This window comes from Medicago truncatula, chromosome 2 (genome assembly GCF_003473485.1).
Source record: "Medicago truncatula cultivar Jemalong A17 chromosome 2, MtrunA17r5.0-ANR, whole genome shotgun sequence".
NCBI lineage: Eukaryota > Viridiplantae > Streptophyta > Magnoliopsida > Fabales > Fabaceae > Medicago > Medicago truncatula.
In genome coordinates, this window is record NC_053043.1 from 6,788,257 (window position 1) to 6,804,703 (window position 16,447).

Here is a 16,447-nt window from a genome sequence, read left to right on the forward strand (position 1 = left end):
CTATTTTGGATAGGAAGAAGATATATGTGACTATAATATATTGCTATAAAAAAATAAAAATAAAATCAAACAAATACATAATTCAATAATCTGTTAGCTAGCTTTCAAAATGGAATTATTGCAACTTAACAGAAAATATACAAAAAAAATCTTATCCAGAAGAAAGTGCATGCATGGTCTGATTCTGATCCGAGTCATGTAGTGGTAAAGTACTAGTAGAAGAGAGATGAAGAAGAAGAAGAAGCAGAAGAAAGATCCTAAAAACATGGACCAATGAAATGAATCTGATTCTGAATTGTGAAGGCACCATATTTTCACCACACCGCACATAGTTTAATATTGATTATGACTCAGCACACACAAAGCAGCATCTTCCATTTGCCACTACTCCACGTGTGATGTCCATCCACAACCTATCATTTCATTTTGTGAATCTAAACAACTTATGACTGTGTTGTGTCCCTTTGTGTCCACGCAGAATCTACCCCACATCCAATCACCCTTATGCCACTTGCAACATTTCTTATCGTAGAGACAAATTTAATGGAACTACGGTATCGAATAATTAATCAACAGTAGTAACAAAATAGTAGTACTAAATCATGCATTGAGTGAGTCATTTTGGATAATGTATGGATTGGAATCTATCCTTCTGTCGGGTTCAAGGAACATTATGGATTTACCTGTTTTTTTTTAAACATGTACTGTAACATTGATCTAATTAGGAAGACTGGTAATCATTATTTTAATTCACAAGTGGAGTAAGTTGAGCTCAAATTTCATATTCAATGTTTTTAATTAAAAAGTATAGTTAAAACAATTAGCCATCAAGAAAAGTGGTAGAACTTTGCATCTAATAATGATTAAAATATTATAAGAAAGGTTCACAATTTTTTTAAGGATCAAATTTAAAAACGTTGTGTTACTTGCGGAGCTAGTAAATCATGACATTAAGAGCAACTACACATGTGATTAAATGCCGTATTATTACCGTTGTGGGTTAGGAGAAGATCAAAAGATTAACATATTGAATCAAAAACAACTATAAAAGTGACGTATAAATTATATCTCTACCTAAAATCTTTAAGTATTTGGTGTGTGGATCGCATCACTTATCAAATATTTAGCACATGAATAGTCCAATACATGTGGAACTAACTACCAACATTTGAAACTAAAAAATCTTTTTTTTTTTTTTTTTCAAGTATGAGTCTCGCACATCCTACTTGAAGCGTCATTACAACCAATAAAATACATCATCTTACTAGACCCTAAAAAGATTTATCGGGATTCACTCTACTTCTCAAAGTCCAGTAAAATATATGATACCACTTGTTGAGACTCTAGAAAAGTGTTAAGTCAAGAATAACAAAAATCAATGAGTCGATCAGAACCATAAGAGATGAAAAAAAATCCCATATCGATTCAAAACATTAACTCGTTGAATATGAAACAATTCTCTTATAAATCCAACATTTTACTAATTTATAATCAATTGAGAGCACTTACATTTTGCACGTATCAAACACAAAAAAAAAAAATGAAATAATTTAAATATTATGGAGAATTATTCCTAACAATAATACAATACTTAACCTTATAGTGGTCATATCCAACTCATCTACCCAACAAATCCAGATGCCATTTAACTCTTGGCTGTATGGTTTCTTAATTACTATTTTTCTTAAAATTATGAACCTATCATGATTGTGTTGTGTTGGTTCACAATAATTCCATTTTTTATTAAAAAAATACTTATATTTTGTAAATTATGAACCTATGATGATTGTTTGGTCCTCAATAATTTCATATTTTTTTTATTACAAAAAACATAATTCTGCGGCTGAATTGCTACAACATCGACACGTGTCCTCTTGTTTTGTACGCTATTGTTTCTCTTTGGCCACACAAAAGAAAAAGCGCGTTTGAGGCTCCACCTCCTTATATATACCATAATCCCATTTCCCTCACTCATCAACTTCAAAAATCACTTTTTTAATCCAACCCATTTTTTCTCTTTACTTATTCTCTTGGAATCCTCTTTTGGGTATTCTAAAAAGTTTCAAATTTTGATTATTTTTGTGAACAAATTTTCTTCTTTGTCATGGAAATTTCTGTTATTGGTAACTCTCAAGTGAAGTTTGGAAGAACTGATTTTGCTTGTAGAGAACTTGGTTATGTTATTTTGAAGAATAATTGTAGATTTTCAAAGGGTGGTGTTTGTTTTGGTCAGAATTTAAGGTTGAAGAAAGGTGGTGGAATAGGTTTGAAAGCTATTCATGCTGAACCTGTTAGAGAGATGAAGAACAAGCCTTCTGGATCTAGAACAAGATCCAAGCAGGTTTGTTTTCTTTCTTGTTTTACTTTTTTTTATGTTTTTTTTTATTAATATTTGACTGTTGCTTTTTGGTTGGTGAGAAAAGTATGAACATATAATATTGATTTTTGAATTTGAGTTTGACTTGGAAGGAAATAATTGATGAGTTTTTGTTTTTTAATATATTTGATTTGATTTGATTAGAAAATCTATATATTTTAGCTTGAATAGTTGAATGAAATTGAATGAATTTATCAAGGATGTTCAATTTAATATGTTGAATTCTTCATTTATTTATATGATTAAGATAAATAATGAAGTCAACACTTTTATTATTACTACTTTAATTATTGTGATTTTAAGTAGATATTTTTTTTTTAGGATTTTGGCAGGTAGATATTTTGCTTATGAAGTTCTGTTCATTTTAAAGATCAATTATGAGGTTTTACACTTCAATTATTTTGCTAAAATTAGTTTCATGATGAATGAAAATTGAAAACCATGACATACATATTTTAATAGTAACTAACATGATTAAATATATGTATATTTTCAGGCAGATGGTGTAAGATTATTTGTGGGACTGCCCTTAGATACAGTTTCTCATGACTGCAATTCAATAAACCATTCTAAAGCAATTGCAGCAGGGCTTAAAGCTTTGAAACTATTAGGAGTTGAAGGTGTTGAATTACCTATTTGGTGGGGAATTGTTGAGAAAGAAGCCATGGGAAAATATGATTGGTCAGGCTATCTTGCGATTGCTGAGATGATTCAGAAAGTGGGTCTCAAGCTTCATGTTTCCCTTTGCTTTCATGGATCTAAAAAACCAAATATCCCTTTACCTAAATGGATATCTGAGATTGGTGAATCGCAACCGAGTATTTTCTTTACGGATCGGTCAGGACAGGTTTACAAAGAATGTCTTTCGCTTGCGGTCGACAATCTTCCTGTTCTTAATGGAAAGACTCCGGTCCAAGTATATCAGAGTTTTTGTGAGAGCTTCAAGTCTAAATTCTCTCCATTCATGAAGTCTACAATCACGGTATGAATTTTAGATTACTGGACTAATTTTATGAGCTAACATCCACTTTCACAACTAATATTTGCATGGGCTTGATTCGATTGACTTATCTGATGTTAACAACTTATGGTCATAAGCTGTTTTCAGCTTATTTTCATAAGTTTCCAAGATATCTTATAAAAACAGCATATAGTTTGTTATAGTATACATAAGCAATTATATGATAACCACTTATGCTACGACAAGTTCTGAATATAGTATACATATAGTTTGTTATAGTTAAGCTTTTTAACCAAACAAGTTTTGAATATGGTTGACAATTTGTCATATTGCATTGCAGGGCATTTCAATGGGTTTAGGACCAGACGGCAAGCTTCGATATCCATCTCATCACGAGCTACCGAGTAATGGTAAAACTCAAGGAGTTGGGGAATTCCAATGTTATGATCAAAACATGCTAAGTTTACTCAAACAACAAGCTGAATCATCTGGAAATCCTTTATGGGGGCTTGGCGGTCCCCATGATGTGCCTACCTATGACCAATCACCATACTCCAACAGCTTCTTCAAGGATGGTGGTTCTTGGGAGTCTTCATATGGGGACTTCTTCCTTTCATGGTATTCTTCTCAGCTCATAGCACATGGAGATTCTCTCCTTTCATTAGCATCTTCTACTTTTGGCGACACCGGGATTTCAATATACGGAAAAATTCCACTTATGCACTCTTGGTATGGAACTCGATCGCATCCATCTGAGCTAACAGCAGGGTTCTATAACACAGCCAACCTAGATGGTTATGAACAGGTGGCACAGATGTTTGCTAAAAACTCATGCAAAATCATATTACCTGGAATGGACCTTTCAGATGCAAATCAACCGAATGAAACTCATTCAAGTCCCGAGTTGCTACTTTCGCAAACTATGACAACTTTCAGAAACCATGGTGTGAGTATTTCAGGTCAAAACTCGTCAGAGCTTGGTGTTCCGGGCGGATTTGAACAAATGAAGAAGAACTTGTCAGGAGATAATGTACTTGACTTGTTCTCATATCAGAGAATGGGAGCATATTTCTTTTCTCCTGAGCATTTTCCTTCGTTCACTGAGTTAGTTCGGAGCCTTAATCAACCGAAACTCCATTTAGATGATCTCCCTACCGAGGAGGAAGAAGGCGCCGAATCTGCAGTTATGAGCCAAGAGTCAAGTGTGAGCATGCAAGCAGCCTAAGACATGAAAATGCTGTAAACGTGTAATGATAATTGTGTATATAACAATTAGTAGTTGTGTTGTAAGTAATTATTAAGTACAAAATGAGGATGCATATTTCTGTTTCAACCTCAGAGTTACATTACATTATTCATTGTAATGTAGCTGAGAATTTGTGGCAGATGACATTTTAGTATATGTTTGTTTCATGTTGCAATTGCAAGGCCTCTAAGGCTACGTTTAAGGAACAAATTAAATGAGTTGCTTTTGTTATTCATATGATATGATATGATATGATGGTGAGCGGAATCTAAACCATATGGACTATTAGTTCTTCTTAATCTTGTGTTGAACATTTGTATCTCATACTCCCCATGTTTCACATGCTTAAGGTTGTTGGATGTAGATTAGGAAATCATTTGTCAAAATTTAGATTAAATGGTTAAATAAGTTTTTATCCGTATAAATATGTCAAACTTCGTTTTTAATTCCTCTCAAAACATTAAGTGAGTTTTGGACCCCAAGTGTTTTTCGTCATGACTTTTGGTCTTTGCTCAAGTATACAACATGAATTCTTCAAAAAATTTAATTATTTTTTGCAGTTATGTTTAGCACACTATAGTATAGAAATATCTCTTGCAAAATTTTAATTTTGTTAACAAGGGATGAATTAAATATGGATTTTAATTTTTAAACATTTAAAAAACCACATTTAATTTATATTTCATAAAAAAAAAAAATCTAAACTTTAGTATGAAATATTGTTATAATATTTTAAACATTTATGTAAAAATGCATTAAAAACTGGTGACGAAAAACAATTAGGGGACCAAAATTTGCTATAAATTTTAGAAGGACTAACAATAAAATTTAAGTGAAAATTAAGATATTTATAGTGATTAAAAACTCATTAAAATACTCTAATTTATCTTTAGTTGTTATCGTCATTGATTGTTTCGTATATTTTTATATTTTTTCCACTGTTCTCTATATTGATGTTCCAACTATATTTAATATTCTTTAAAAAAAATACTATATTTAATATTATTTATTATTATGTCATTTGAATAATTTTTTATTAAGTGTTCTTTTGAGATGCAAAATTTCAAATCAATACTAATTCCATTAACAATCGTTGATGGTTTTCAGTTCAATTAGAGCTACGTAACATTTCACTATGACAACCACATAAAAATTGGATGTTAACATATCTTTTTTTGTTGATGGAAATGTTAATATATCTTAATCACATCTAAGATATTTAAAATAAATAATTCATTCTTGACCAACAAAAAATTAAATCATTTTTTACGTATTGAATTTGTGGTCTTGTAGGACATACTCAACTTTGAAACAAAAACCTAAAACACCCAAAGATATAAAACAGGTGGAGTATTATTACGTACTTTTGAAGTATTTATACCAATTTGAAGCAAATTGTAAGTCAAGTAAGGTTTTCTATATAAAAATTTAGGTAATATTTTCAATTTTACAAACTTTCTTTCACAAAGATCTGTTTTGAAATGAAGAAGGAAATGTTAATAATTGATTTTGGCCCGTTTGTTTAAGATTATAAAAAATCATTTTCGATTGTGTGAGCTCCAAAAGGAGCAACATTTTATCAATGTTAACTAATGTTTGTTCTTCATATAGTGTGAAAATTGCTGGACTTAATTATTAAAAGGATAAGCTTAATTAAACACTTCTGATTATTTTCATGTCCATTCAAGGCGGTGTATGAATCGCAACGCAACACTTGATTTGGTGGGTGTAATACAGTTTCGAAAAAATGGAATAATTTCCATTGATTGATTGTGTAGTCAATAGTAAATTTGAGAGACATAAACTAACTCAGTTACATGTTATGTCTTATTAATCTAGGTCTAATTCATATTCCTTGTGACATACTCTACACGCAATGGAACCAATTTGTTACTGCTTTTGAAAGACAACGTTGCAACACCCTTATTATGTTATGCAAGTACATACACTATATTGCATATGATATAAACCGGTTAGGATCTCCCTATTCCATTTCCAAAGTTTTCGAAATGTAAAGTGTGTTTGGATGGAGAGTTTAGGAGGAGAAGGGAGAGAAGGGTTAATATCTTAACATGATAAATGATAATATAATATTTCAATCACACTTGATTTATTTTAGAAAAACATGCTATATATTCCGTGGTTTAAAAAAGAAAACTAAATCATCTTCTTTCTTCCTCTCATAAAACCCTCAATCCAAAGATACCCTAAACGTAATTATGTGACATTTGGTGGATCCAATTACATTTTTTTTTTAAAAAAGGTGAGTCCAATTGCTTTTTATACACTTCTAAACCGGATAGCATTTGGATGACATTGGTGACATTGACCAATCACAATATCACAATGCTTGTGTTTCTCTCTCTTTCACAAACATTGTGACATTGTGATTGGCCAATATCACTAATGTCAACCAACTCTATGTCACCCAAGTGCTACCCCTTCTAAACCAACCTTTCACAACTATAGTAATGAAGTTCATGCAATAAGCTGCTTTTCGTTATTTTATCACTTTGTCATTTTGTCTTTATTTTATTTTTACATGCATTACTTGGTCCAATAGCAAAAAACCCAAAAATAATTGTGCTTAACGCTCTAGTGTAACAGTCAATGAACTAACAGTTAAGGGACAATCGGTTGTATCGTTGAATTTCGTCTGGGGTAAAAGTTGAAAATACGAAACAATAATAGGGCGAATTGACATTGCTGAATTTTAAATACGAATAGAACTATCTCATTCATGGTATTTTGAAATAACTTGAAAGGGATTGTAGCAATGAGTCATCGGTGGACGATCTTAGACATTCATTATTTTAATATTATATCGCACGGCACGAACTCACTCACTCACTCACGGTGTGAGACGATGGTCATCCACCGGAGACTAAACCCGATTTTCCTTCCTCAACCGTAATTGTTTAAAGAAATGGAATCACAATTGAGGACTTTTAAAATGGATTGATCGCTTTAAATAATACAAATCTAACATAAAGAGAATGAGATAAATGATTGAAAATGAAACTTGATCGTTTGGAAGAGCCATGTAGAATCAAACTTTTTGGATTAATAAACAGTTCTAGTAAGTGTTTGCATGTTCGACTTATAAAAAACCGACTACAATATTAAAATTTAGTTCAAATAATTTTATCACAAATAATTTTATATGATTGATGTTATTTTTTTATTATTGTTTGAACATTTTTTATTCTTTATTGCTATATATTTTTTAGAAAGATGTTATTATTTTCTTAATATGTTTTACTAAAAATATATTTAAATTTTTTTAATATTTTGAATATTATATGTTTTTTTGACAAATTATATGTTGATATTTTAAATTTTAAAATTTGGATAGATATTTAAAGTACCTTATTTTCTCTTCAATTCTCATGGAAAGAGACTTTTTTTGTGGTAGTCGAGGTTCGAACCCTGGACCTTGCATATATTATACATTGTCCATATCAACTGAGTTAAACTCACGAGGACTCATTAAAAGAAACTTTGTTAATATGAAAGGAGGGAAATAAATAAAATCTATCTGTTTAAAATAGAGATCAAACTTGGATATTTTAGATTCATAGTTTAATTATGGACTTAATAAAAAATTATAATTATAATTCAAAAATTTAAGTATCACAAACATTAATTAAAGAAAGGATAAAAATTATTTTAATATGTCATTTTAAGTTATTAAAAAAACAAATTTGAATATTAGATTAATAACACACAATTGGTTCTTCTTCATTCTCATGAATTAAATACTACTATTACAATCATACATTTCAATCACAAAGAACACCCCCCAACTACACATATTTTTATTTTGGTTACACCAACTACATATATTCAACCACCGTTGTATCTAATAAAAGAATATGATCTCCTCATTTTTCATATATTCAATATGACTTTTGAAATCATACATGTCATTTGAGAATTAATATTATAAATACAAAGTGATCGTAAATTTTACACTCTATTACATGGAAAACGTGAGAATTAATAACTAAGTCTTTTTTTTTTTTATTTCACACGTATTAAAAAAAAAATGTATAAGAGAGAGAGAGATATGACCCTTTTTGTTACATTAGTTAATAGTTATTCTCACTTATTAGTGTGACAATTAATACCGAGTCTAGTCTATTGTTCATCTCACATATTAAGAAAAAGTGTATAAGTTAGAGAGAGAGGGAAGAAAAAAAAAAGTTTTGAGTGTTTTGTCGAATATTGGTGCATTCCTCATTATCATAAATATAAAGTAGAATTTATTGAATTGGAGTGATGAAAGTTATATTAATTAGAGTTATAATTTGAAGAAAAAAAAAGAAATTAATATTGTATTGAAAAGTGAAATGGATCATTATTTTGCAATAAATATTTTTTGTTATTAACTCAGTTATTTTGGGACGGAGGGAGTAAGTATTAAGTAACTATATTTTCTTGAAAAACACATAAATTGAAACTTTTCATTATTTTATTGGTAGTGTCATTTCAGATGTTCAGATCGCGTTTGTTAAAAATAGACAAATTTTAGATGAAATTCTGATTGCGAATGAGATTGTGGATGAGGCTCGTAAAAATAAAAAGGAATTGTTGATGTTTAAAGTGGATTTTGAGAAAGCGTACGATTCTGTTGATTGGGGTTATTTAGATGCGGTGATGGCCAAAATGGGTTTTCCGACATTATGGAGAAAATGGATTAAAGAATGTGTTACAACGGCTACTGCATCCGTTTTGGTTAATGGTAGCCCCACAGATGAGTTTCCTTTGGATAGAGGTCTACGTCAGGGTGACCCCCTTTCCCCGTTTTTATTTTTACTGGCTGCAGAGGGGCTGCATGTTATGATGAAGGCTATGATTGATGCAAATTTGTTTAGAGGTTATAGAGTTGGGTATGATAATGAGGTGGTTGTATCGCATCTTCAGTTTGCAGATGACACTTTACTTTTAGGTGAGAAGAGCTGGGCGAATGTGCGTGCATTACGGGCGGTGTCTGGGTTAAAAATAAATTTCCATAAAAGTTTGTTGGTTGGTGTAAATGTTTCTGACTCTTGGTTAACGGAAGCAGCGTCGTTGTTGAATTGTAAGGTTGGTACTTTGCCCTTTACTTATTTGGGATTGCCGATTGGTGGAAACCCGCGTCGTCTGGCTTTTTGGGAACCTGTGGTTAACCGTATAAAATCTAGACTGTCTAGTTGGCAAAGTCGGTTTCTTTCATTTGGAGGTCGTTTGATTCTTTTAAAGTATGTCTTGATCGTGCTACCTGTCTATGCTCTTTCCTTCTTCAAGGCTCCAGCAGGTACAATCTCTTCCATAGATTCTATTTTATCTATAAAAAAAAAAAAAAAAATTGGGGGGGGGGGGGGGGGGGGGGGAGGAACATAGAAAAATATCTTGGGTGGGATGGCAGAGTGTTGTATGAGAATGTTACTTGTTGATCGAGGAGGGTTGTGGTATCGGGTGTTGGTTGTAACACCCCGTTTTCCCAACATAAAAATTTCATAAAAATAATCAAAGTATTCACATAAACGGAATGTCACATTCTTTTCTTAAAATCATAAACTGAATAAATAACTATTTATCCTTTAAAATTCAATAACAAAATCTTTAATACTTCGCAGCGGAATTTATTCAATAATTAAAACAGTCTTTGGCACGAAGGCCTCTTCATAAATGTCTCATAAAAATCCAATCTAAAAACATAGTCATAAATCTTCAAAAACAATACGTAAGGAATAGAAAAGCAATAACAAAGTTCACATCCCGTTACGTATCAGAGCACCTAAGATACATGAGAGCGAAAGCTCACATGACATCAACTATTCTTGGTTACCTGCAAGTTACTCATACGAAGAGCAACATTTCCAAGTAGAAGGGGTGAGATTTCACAAAACAATAATATTAAGCATATAATTCAATAATTATATTTAACAACCTAAAATCATCATAATATTCATCATAGACAATAATATATCATATATCACATCTTTAATAGTTCATATAAAGAATCACAGCTTCAACAACTTGGCAACTTAAACATCTTTGACTCGACAAATGCGACTCCAACTTGACTATGCAACTTAGACCTCTTATATGCATGTGGTACCAATCCAGGGCATCAAGCCCCCAACGTATTTGAGCGTAAATAGGCTCCCAGGACATCAAGCCCTCAACTTATTTGAGCGTAAAAAGGCTCTCAGGGCATCAAGCCCTCAACTTAATTGAGCAAAGGCTCCAGGGCATCAAGCCCCCAACAATGAAATGCTAATGCATGGACTCGACCTCTTAACATCTTACATCGACAACCTCTTATATAATTCAATAATTTGGAACTTCATCATCTTAATCAACTTAGACCGACTCATGCAGCTTAGTTAAATAACAACAGCAACACAACAGTATACAAAAACAGCATGACATAATAATATCAAATGTAAGTCAACAACGTCTCAATTATTCACATATAATTCAAGTAATGCATATACAATTATATCACAATATAACAACATCAAATAATAATCAACATCTTAAAACATCATATATACATATAACACTTCATCAATCATGGACAATATCGTATTCACAACATATACATACATATACTAATTCATCAATCATAAACAACATCATACTCATAAACATATACATTCATATGCTAATTCATCAATCATATTCAATTATTCACTGTGACCTATGTGCAGTAATTTGACTATAACTTAAGTTCTATAAATCCTTTTGAAGTCAAACCAACGACATTAGAAAGCTAACATTCATACCTACAACTTTCGTGTTTACACCTAAGACCACTTATGTATCAATCAATACCAGTTTTCATTTCAAATTCGGACAAAGTTGTGCTGAAATTCATAAAAATTCACTATGACCTACGTGCAGTAATTTGACCATAACTCAAGTTCTATAAATCGTTTTGACGTCAGACCAACGGCATTAGAAAGCTAACATCCATACCTACAACTTTCGTGTTTACACCTAAGACCAATTCTTGACCTATCAATATGAGATTTCATTTCAAATTCGGGGCAGAGATGAAAAGAAAAATCAGAAAAAGCAACCTATATTTTTCAACTTCAATTTCATTCAAAATCATCACAATCATCACTCTTAACCCTAATTCTCAAATTCTCAAAAACTAAACCTACAACATGTTAAATACAATTTTCAGAATCATAGACTCAAGATTATTGAATGTTAGTCCCACCCTTACCTTGGAATATAAAAATCGCAGCTTCCTAGGTCTCTCTCCCTTCTCTTGGCTTTTTCTCCCTTTTCTCCAAAATTGATCGTACGTTATATTTTTCTAAACTAGGTCTCTCCTATTTATAACTTTTCTTTTCTATTTTATCTTATTTCTCTTTCTCCCTCAAAACTCTCTAAAATCTCATAACAGCCCCTAAACTCAATATTCTATTCTAATATATATATAATATAAAATATTTCTATAACAAATAACAAATATATCTCTATAACAAATATATTTCTATAACATATATATTTCTAAACCAAATAGCATATATATTATACTAATAAATACCAACATATAACATAACAAAATATTACTCATCAAAATAAATCACACAAATCATATAAGTATATTCTAAACTCATTAAAATAATCAAATAATTAAAGAGGGCGTTACATTGGTTGCTAGGTATGGTGTACGTGATGGGAGGTTGGAGGATGGGGGCCGGAGTGGTTCTATTTGGTGGAAGGAGATTGGTAGGATTATAGAGGGGGAGGGTGGGGGCGGTGTTGGCTGGTTTGAGGGATGCGTGGTTAGGTGTGTGGGTGATGGGGAGGATACTTTGTTTTGGCATGAGCGGTGGTGTGGTGATGTCCCATTCAAGATTCGATTTAGAAGGTTATTTGATTTAGCTTTAAATAAATCCATTACTGTTAAAGAGATGTTTTCTTTAGGTTGGGGGAGGAGGGAGGGGGATGGCAGTGGCGTATGAGATTGTGGGTGTGGGAGGAGGAGCTTCTTGCGGAGTGTAGGTTATTACTTGCTAATGTTTCTTTGCAGCCTCTTTCTTATGATGTGTGGCAGTGGCACCCGGACCCTAGTCAAGGGTACACAATTCGTGGGACATATGCTTTGCTTACTAATCAGGAGGAGCAGCAGAATGGTCTTTGTGAAGAATTGGTTTGGCACAAACAGGTTCCCCTTAAGGTGTCTATTTTTGCTTGGAGGTTGATTCGAGATAGACTTCCTACAAAGTCTAATTTAGCATATCGTGGTATCTTGAATTCAGAGGCATGTTTATGTGTGTCAGGGTGTGGTTTATTGGAAGATGCTCGACATTTATTTTTGTCTTGCAGCTTCTTTGGTTCTTTATGGTCGTTGGTGAGGTCTTGGATAGGCTTTGATAGTGTCAATCATTGCGATATTTCAAATCATTGTGCACATTTTGCATTTTACACAAGTGGTTTGAAAGCAAGGAGATCCTTTCTTCAGCTTATTTGGTTACTCACGATGTGGGTTATCTGGAACGAAAGAAATAACAGGATATTTAAGCAAAAAGAAAGTTCTTTAGTTCAATTATTAGATAAAGTAAAGTATCATTCTTTGTGGTGGCTGAAAGCTAATAGGGTTGTTTTTGTGTTTGGTGATCAGATGTGGTTGTCGAATCCATTGTCGTGTTTAGGCATTGGTTAACAATTTATTGTAATTTTGTAAACTGCTTGTTTCGTTTTAAGTAGTCTTTTCGGTACATCTTATGCTGAAAGGGCTGCTTTAGCAGTGTTAATATAATCCATTTTTGTTTGTTCACCAAACACAAATGGAGTGTTTGTTGCATGGTTATGTAAATAGGAAAGAAAAAAAATATAATTTTGCTCTTCACCCATCACATTTTGCTTGCGTCCTGCATTTTTTCCAAATATAACCCTGCTTGAGTTAAGTAACGCAACAACACTTAACATGCGCACCTCACAATCTATGTGTGACTTAAGCCGTGCACCACTGAGCCTATGCGCGAGTTAACTTGCGCAAGTTGGCCGGTGGTAAAAACTGAAGCACAGACGTTTCTTGGACGGTAGTCAATGGTTTTAATTGGATTTTACACGTTTTTCTTAAGTTTTTCACACGTTTTTGGACCTAATTAAGTGTCATATACCTTATACCACCTATAAAAACCCTCACATACTTCCTCTTTTCCTCACATTTTCTCCTCCCACTCTCTCCCCCTCTTTCTCTTCTTCTTCTTTGCTTCTATAATCTCTAGGGTCTTTATACCCCTTTAGGTAAATACCGGTGGCTTTTGGGGGAAATAGTGGTCCGTTAAGTTAGGAAAAAAGACATCATCCCTTGAGATAAAATTAGGTTCGTTTCCTTTTACTCCTAAAATCTTTTTACTGTGGGTAAAAAGAATCAATATGGGGGTATAAAAGGAACCAACTTTAAATTTAACTCAAGGAGTCTTCATGTCGTTTTTCCCAACATGACGGATCACTATTTTCCCCAAGAGCTATTGGCATATCCGAAGAGGGTGAAGTATATGTATTATATAATGTAATGTTTGAATCATATTAATAAAATGAGAGTTTTTTTTTTTTGAAGGGAAAAATGAGAGTTTCTTTTATTAATTTTGTTTTTTGTTTGTATTTATTTTTCGCATTTATTTTATGTTTATGCTTATGTATTGAATAAATGAATATTGAATAAATAAAATCGATTTTATTTTCTAATTTTGAATTTAATGAATAAATAAATTAGAATGAAAATTGAATTAGTATAAAATCGAATTTATTTTAAGTGCATAAATAATTTAGAATAAAATAAAATAAAATAGAATTTATATTTAGACTTTGCGCCATATTGACTAAATAAAATTATTTATTGAATCATATTGAATAAATAAAATATTTTCGACTTTGCACCATATTGAATAAATAAATAAAAAGTAGGCACTTTGCGCCACTTAAAGTTCGCACTAGTTTACACTTGCGCCACTTAACATGCGCCACGCTACTTAACTTGCACACAAGTTTACACTTGCGATAGTTAACTAGCGCAGGGGCATTTTGGGCATGGCTGCAGGTGCGAGCGAAATGTGTTGGGTGAAGAGCAGAATTCAAAAAATGATGGTTGGTTATTGAGTCCACAATCATAAGATGAAGCCGAAGTTTGAAGGGAACCTTCTTCTTGGTGACTTGATAAAGAGTTAGGTGCAGTCTAAACATATTCTGATGAATATGAAGTGAAATGGAAAATACTGTTTGGTGAATACTCCCTCCGTCCCTTAATACATGACACACTTGACTCCATTACGCATTCCAATGCATAATTTTGAGCTTAAATATCTTGAATAATATGTTAGAAAAAATCATGAAAATTTGATATTTTGAAAATACTCATCGAGACGAATCCAACGATATCTTATATGATATTATTTATCTATGTATATTAGTAGAAAAATATGGTCAATGTAAGCTAGGTCAAAATTGCAAATTTTCAAGTAGGTCATCTATTGCGAGACGGAGGGAGTATAAAACAAGTTTACAATTCACGTCAAACAATCAGAAAGTCAAGCAGAGATGACATGTGGAGCCGTCCCATTAAATTGGAGGCTCGACTCAAATATTAAGTTTTTTAAAACGAGACATCTTCTATTTAAATTGTAAACAACGTCAATGATATAAAAAATTATTATCTTTATAAATATTAAGTGAAAATAAGGTCTATTTTGTGTTACAAAAGGTCTATATTTGTTTCCTTAGCACTTGTCATTTGAGTAAATAGGCAATTACCTCTCTGAAATTGTAAATTTCGCCAATTACTCCCCTGGCATTAATAAAACTTCAATAACCCCCCTGAAATTGCACAACGTTAATCAATTTACCCTCTCCTTCAAATTCTTATGTTAGTCAACTTGAAAATTTATATTTTTTTTTTCTTATCCTGAACTCAAAAGATATTAAAGGCAAACAATTAATAGTTAACTTTACAACACAACATTATCCCTTCTTCGCCTTTCTCAAATTAAAGCATCTCCATCACTTGGTCTACAAGTAAGTAAGTTTCAACCATTTTTGTAACTTCTTGCATGTCTCCATCACTTTTGCACCTATTAAGGTATATGTCTGGATGTGACCACTAACCTGGACTAAATTCTTTGTAATGAATTTACCAAAATAATTTATCACAAATGCTTTTCTTGAAGCCTGGGAAGCTTAAGTTTGAAAGAATTGAAGTGATGGTTTAATGTATGTGTCCTCTATTATGCAGTTTCAAAATGCAAGTTACTTGAATCCTCAATACAAAACAACAGGAAAAGGGTTTCTGAAGCTTCAACTTATTAATCAGAGATCAGATTTCTCATTTGCATTGTTTTCTGGTGGCCTCTCAAATGTAAGACCATCATTAGTTTGAACTAGTTACTTGTGTTATGCATTACTGATTACTAATTACTTTGAACTTATATAAGCAGGAGGGACCAAGTTATCATTGTAGTTTTATTCTGTTCATTTGAAGTCATGAATTCAATTGTTCTCTATAAACTACAACAAATTACTCTTATAATACATCTCAAACTGAAGAAGAAAGTTAGGGATATTTATCACAACATTAATTGTTTTCCTTTAATATCTTTTAAGTCAAGGAAAAATATATATATATATAATTTTTCAAGTTCGTGGAGCATTTTGTACGTGCAAAATTTCAGGGAGGTAATTGCAAAACGTCATGTTGACTAACAGAAGAATTTGACGGAGGGGGTAAATTGATTACCGTTGTGCAATTTCAGAGGGGTAATTGAAGTTTTGTTAATGTCAGAAGGTAATTGACGAAACTTACAATTTCAGGTGGTAATTGCCTATTTACTCCTTGTCATTTATAAGTCCTATT

General features: G+C 32.1%; 2 protein-coding genes across 2 annotated transcripts; both read left to right on the forward strand.

The window, feature by feature from the left end:
* Window positions 1–1,911: 1,911 nt before the first annotated feature.
* On the forward strand, window positions 1,912–4,883 carry LOC11439328 (inactive beta-amylase 9). Its single transcript, XM_003593956.3, has 3 exons — window positions 1,912–2,341; window positions 2,874–3,359; window positions 3,679–4,883. Exons 1-3 carry the CDS (start codon window positions 2,105–2,107, stop codon window positions 4,561–4,563), a joined length of 1,608 nt encoding a protein of 535 aa, XP_003594004.1. The 5' UTR covers window positions 1,912–2,104; the 3' UTR covers window positions 4,564–4,883.
* A 4,369-nt stretch (window positions 4,884–9,252) lies between these two features.
* On the forward strand, window positions 9,253–15,973 carry LOC11441931 (uncharacterized). The gene is made up of 4 exons (XM_024776874.1): window positions 9,253–9,883; window positions 12,232–12,463; window positions 12,520–12,856; window positions 15,830–15,973. The coding sequence occupies exons 1-4, from the start codon at window positions 9,253–9,255 to the stop codon at window positions 15,971–15,973; spliced, it is 1,344 nt and encodes a 447-aa protein (XP_024632642.1).
* The last annotated feature ends 474 nt before the right edge of the window (window positions 15,974–16,447 follow it).

What these genes read in the sequence shown, in the direction of transcription:
- LOC11441931 (XM_024776874.1), top strand. Translation starts at nt 9,253, where the DNA reads ATGGGTTTTCCGACATTATGGAGAAAATGGATTAAAGAATGTGTTACA. An exon ending in CTTCTTCAAGGCTCCAGCAG is followed by an intron (nt 9,884 to 12,231) that starts GTACAATCTCTT and finishes AAATAATTAAAG; the next exon opens with AGGGCGTTACATTGGTTGCT. An exon ending in TTCAAGATTCGATTTAGAAG is followed by an intron (nt 12,464 to 12,519) that starts GTTATTTGATTT and finishes TGTTTTCTTTAG; the next exon opens with GTTGGGGGAGGAGGGAGGGG.
- LOC11439328 (XM_003593956.3), top strand. Translation starts at nt 2,105, where the DNA reads ATGGAAATTTCTGTTATTGGTAACTCTCAAGTGAAGTTTGGAAGAACT. An exon ending in CTAGAACAAGATCCAAGCAG is followed by an intron (nt 2,342 to 2,873) that starts GTTTGTTTTCTT and finishes GTATATTTTCAG; the next exon opens with GCAGATGGTGTAAGATTATT. An exon ending in TCATGAAGTCTACAATCACG is followed by an intron (nt 3,360 to 3,678) that starts GTATGAATTTTA and finishes ATTGCATTGCAG; the next exon opens with GGCATTTCAATGGGTTTAGG.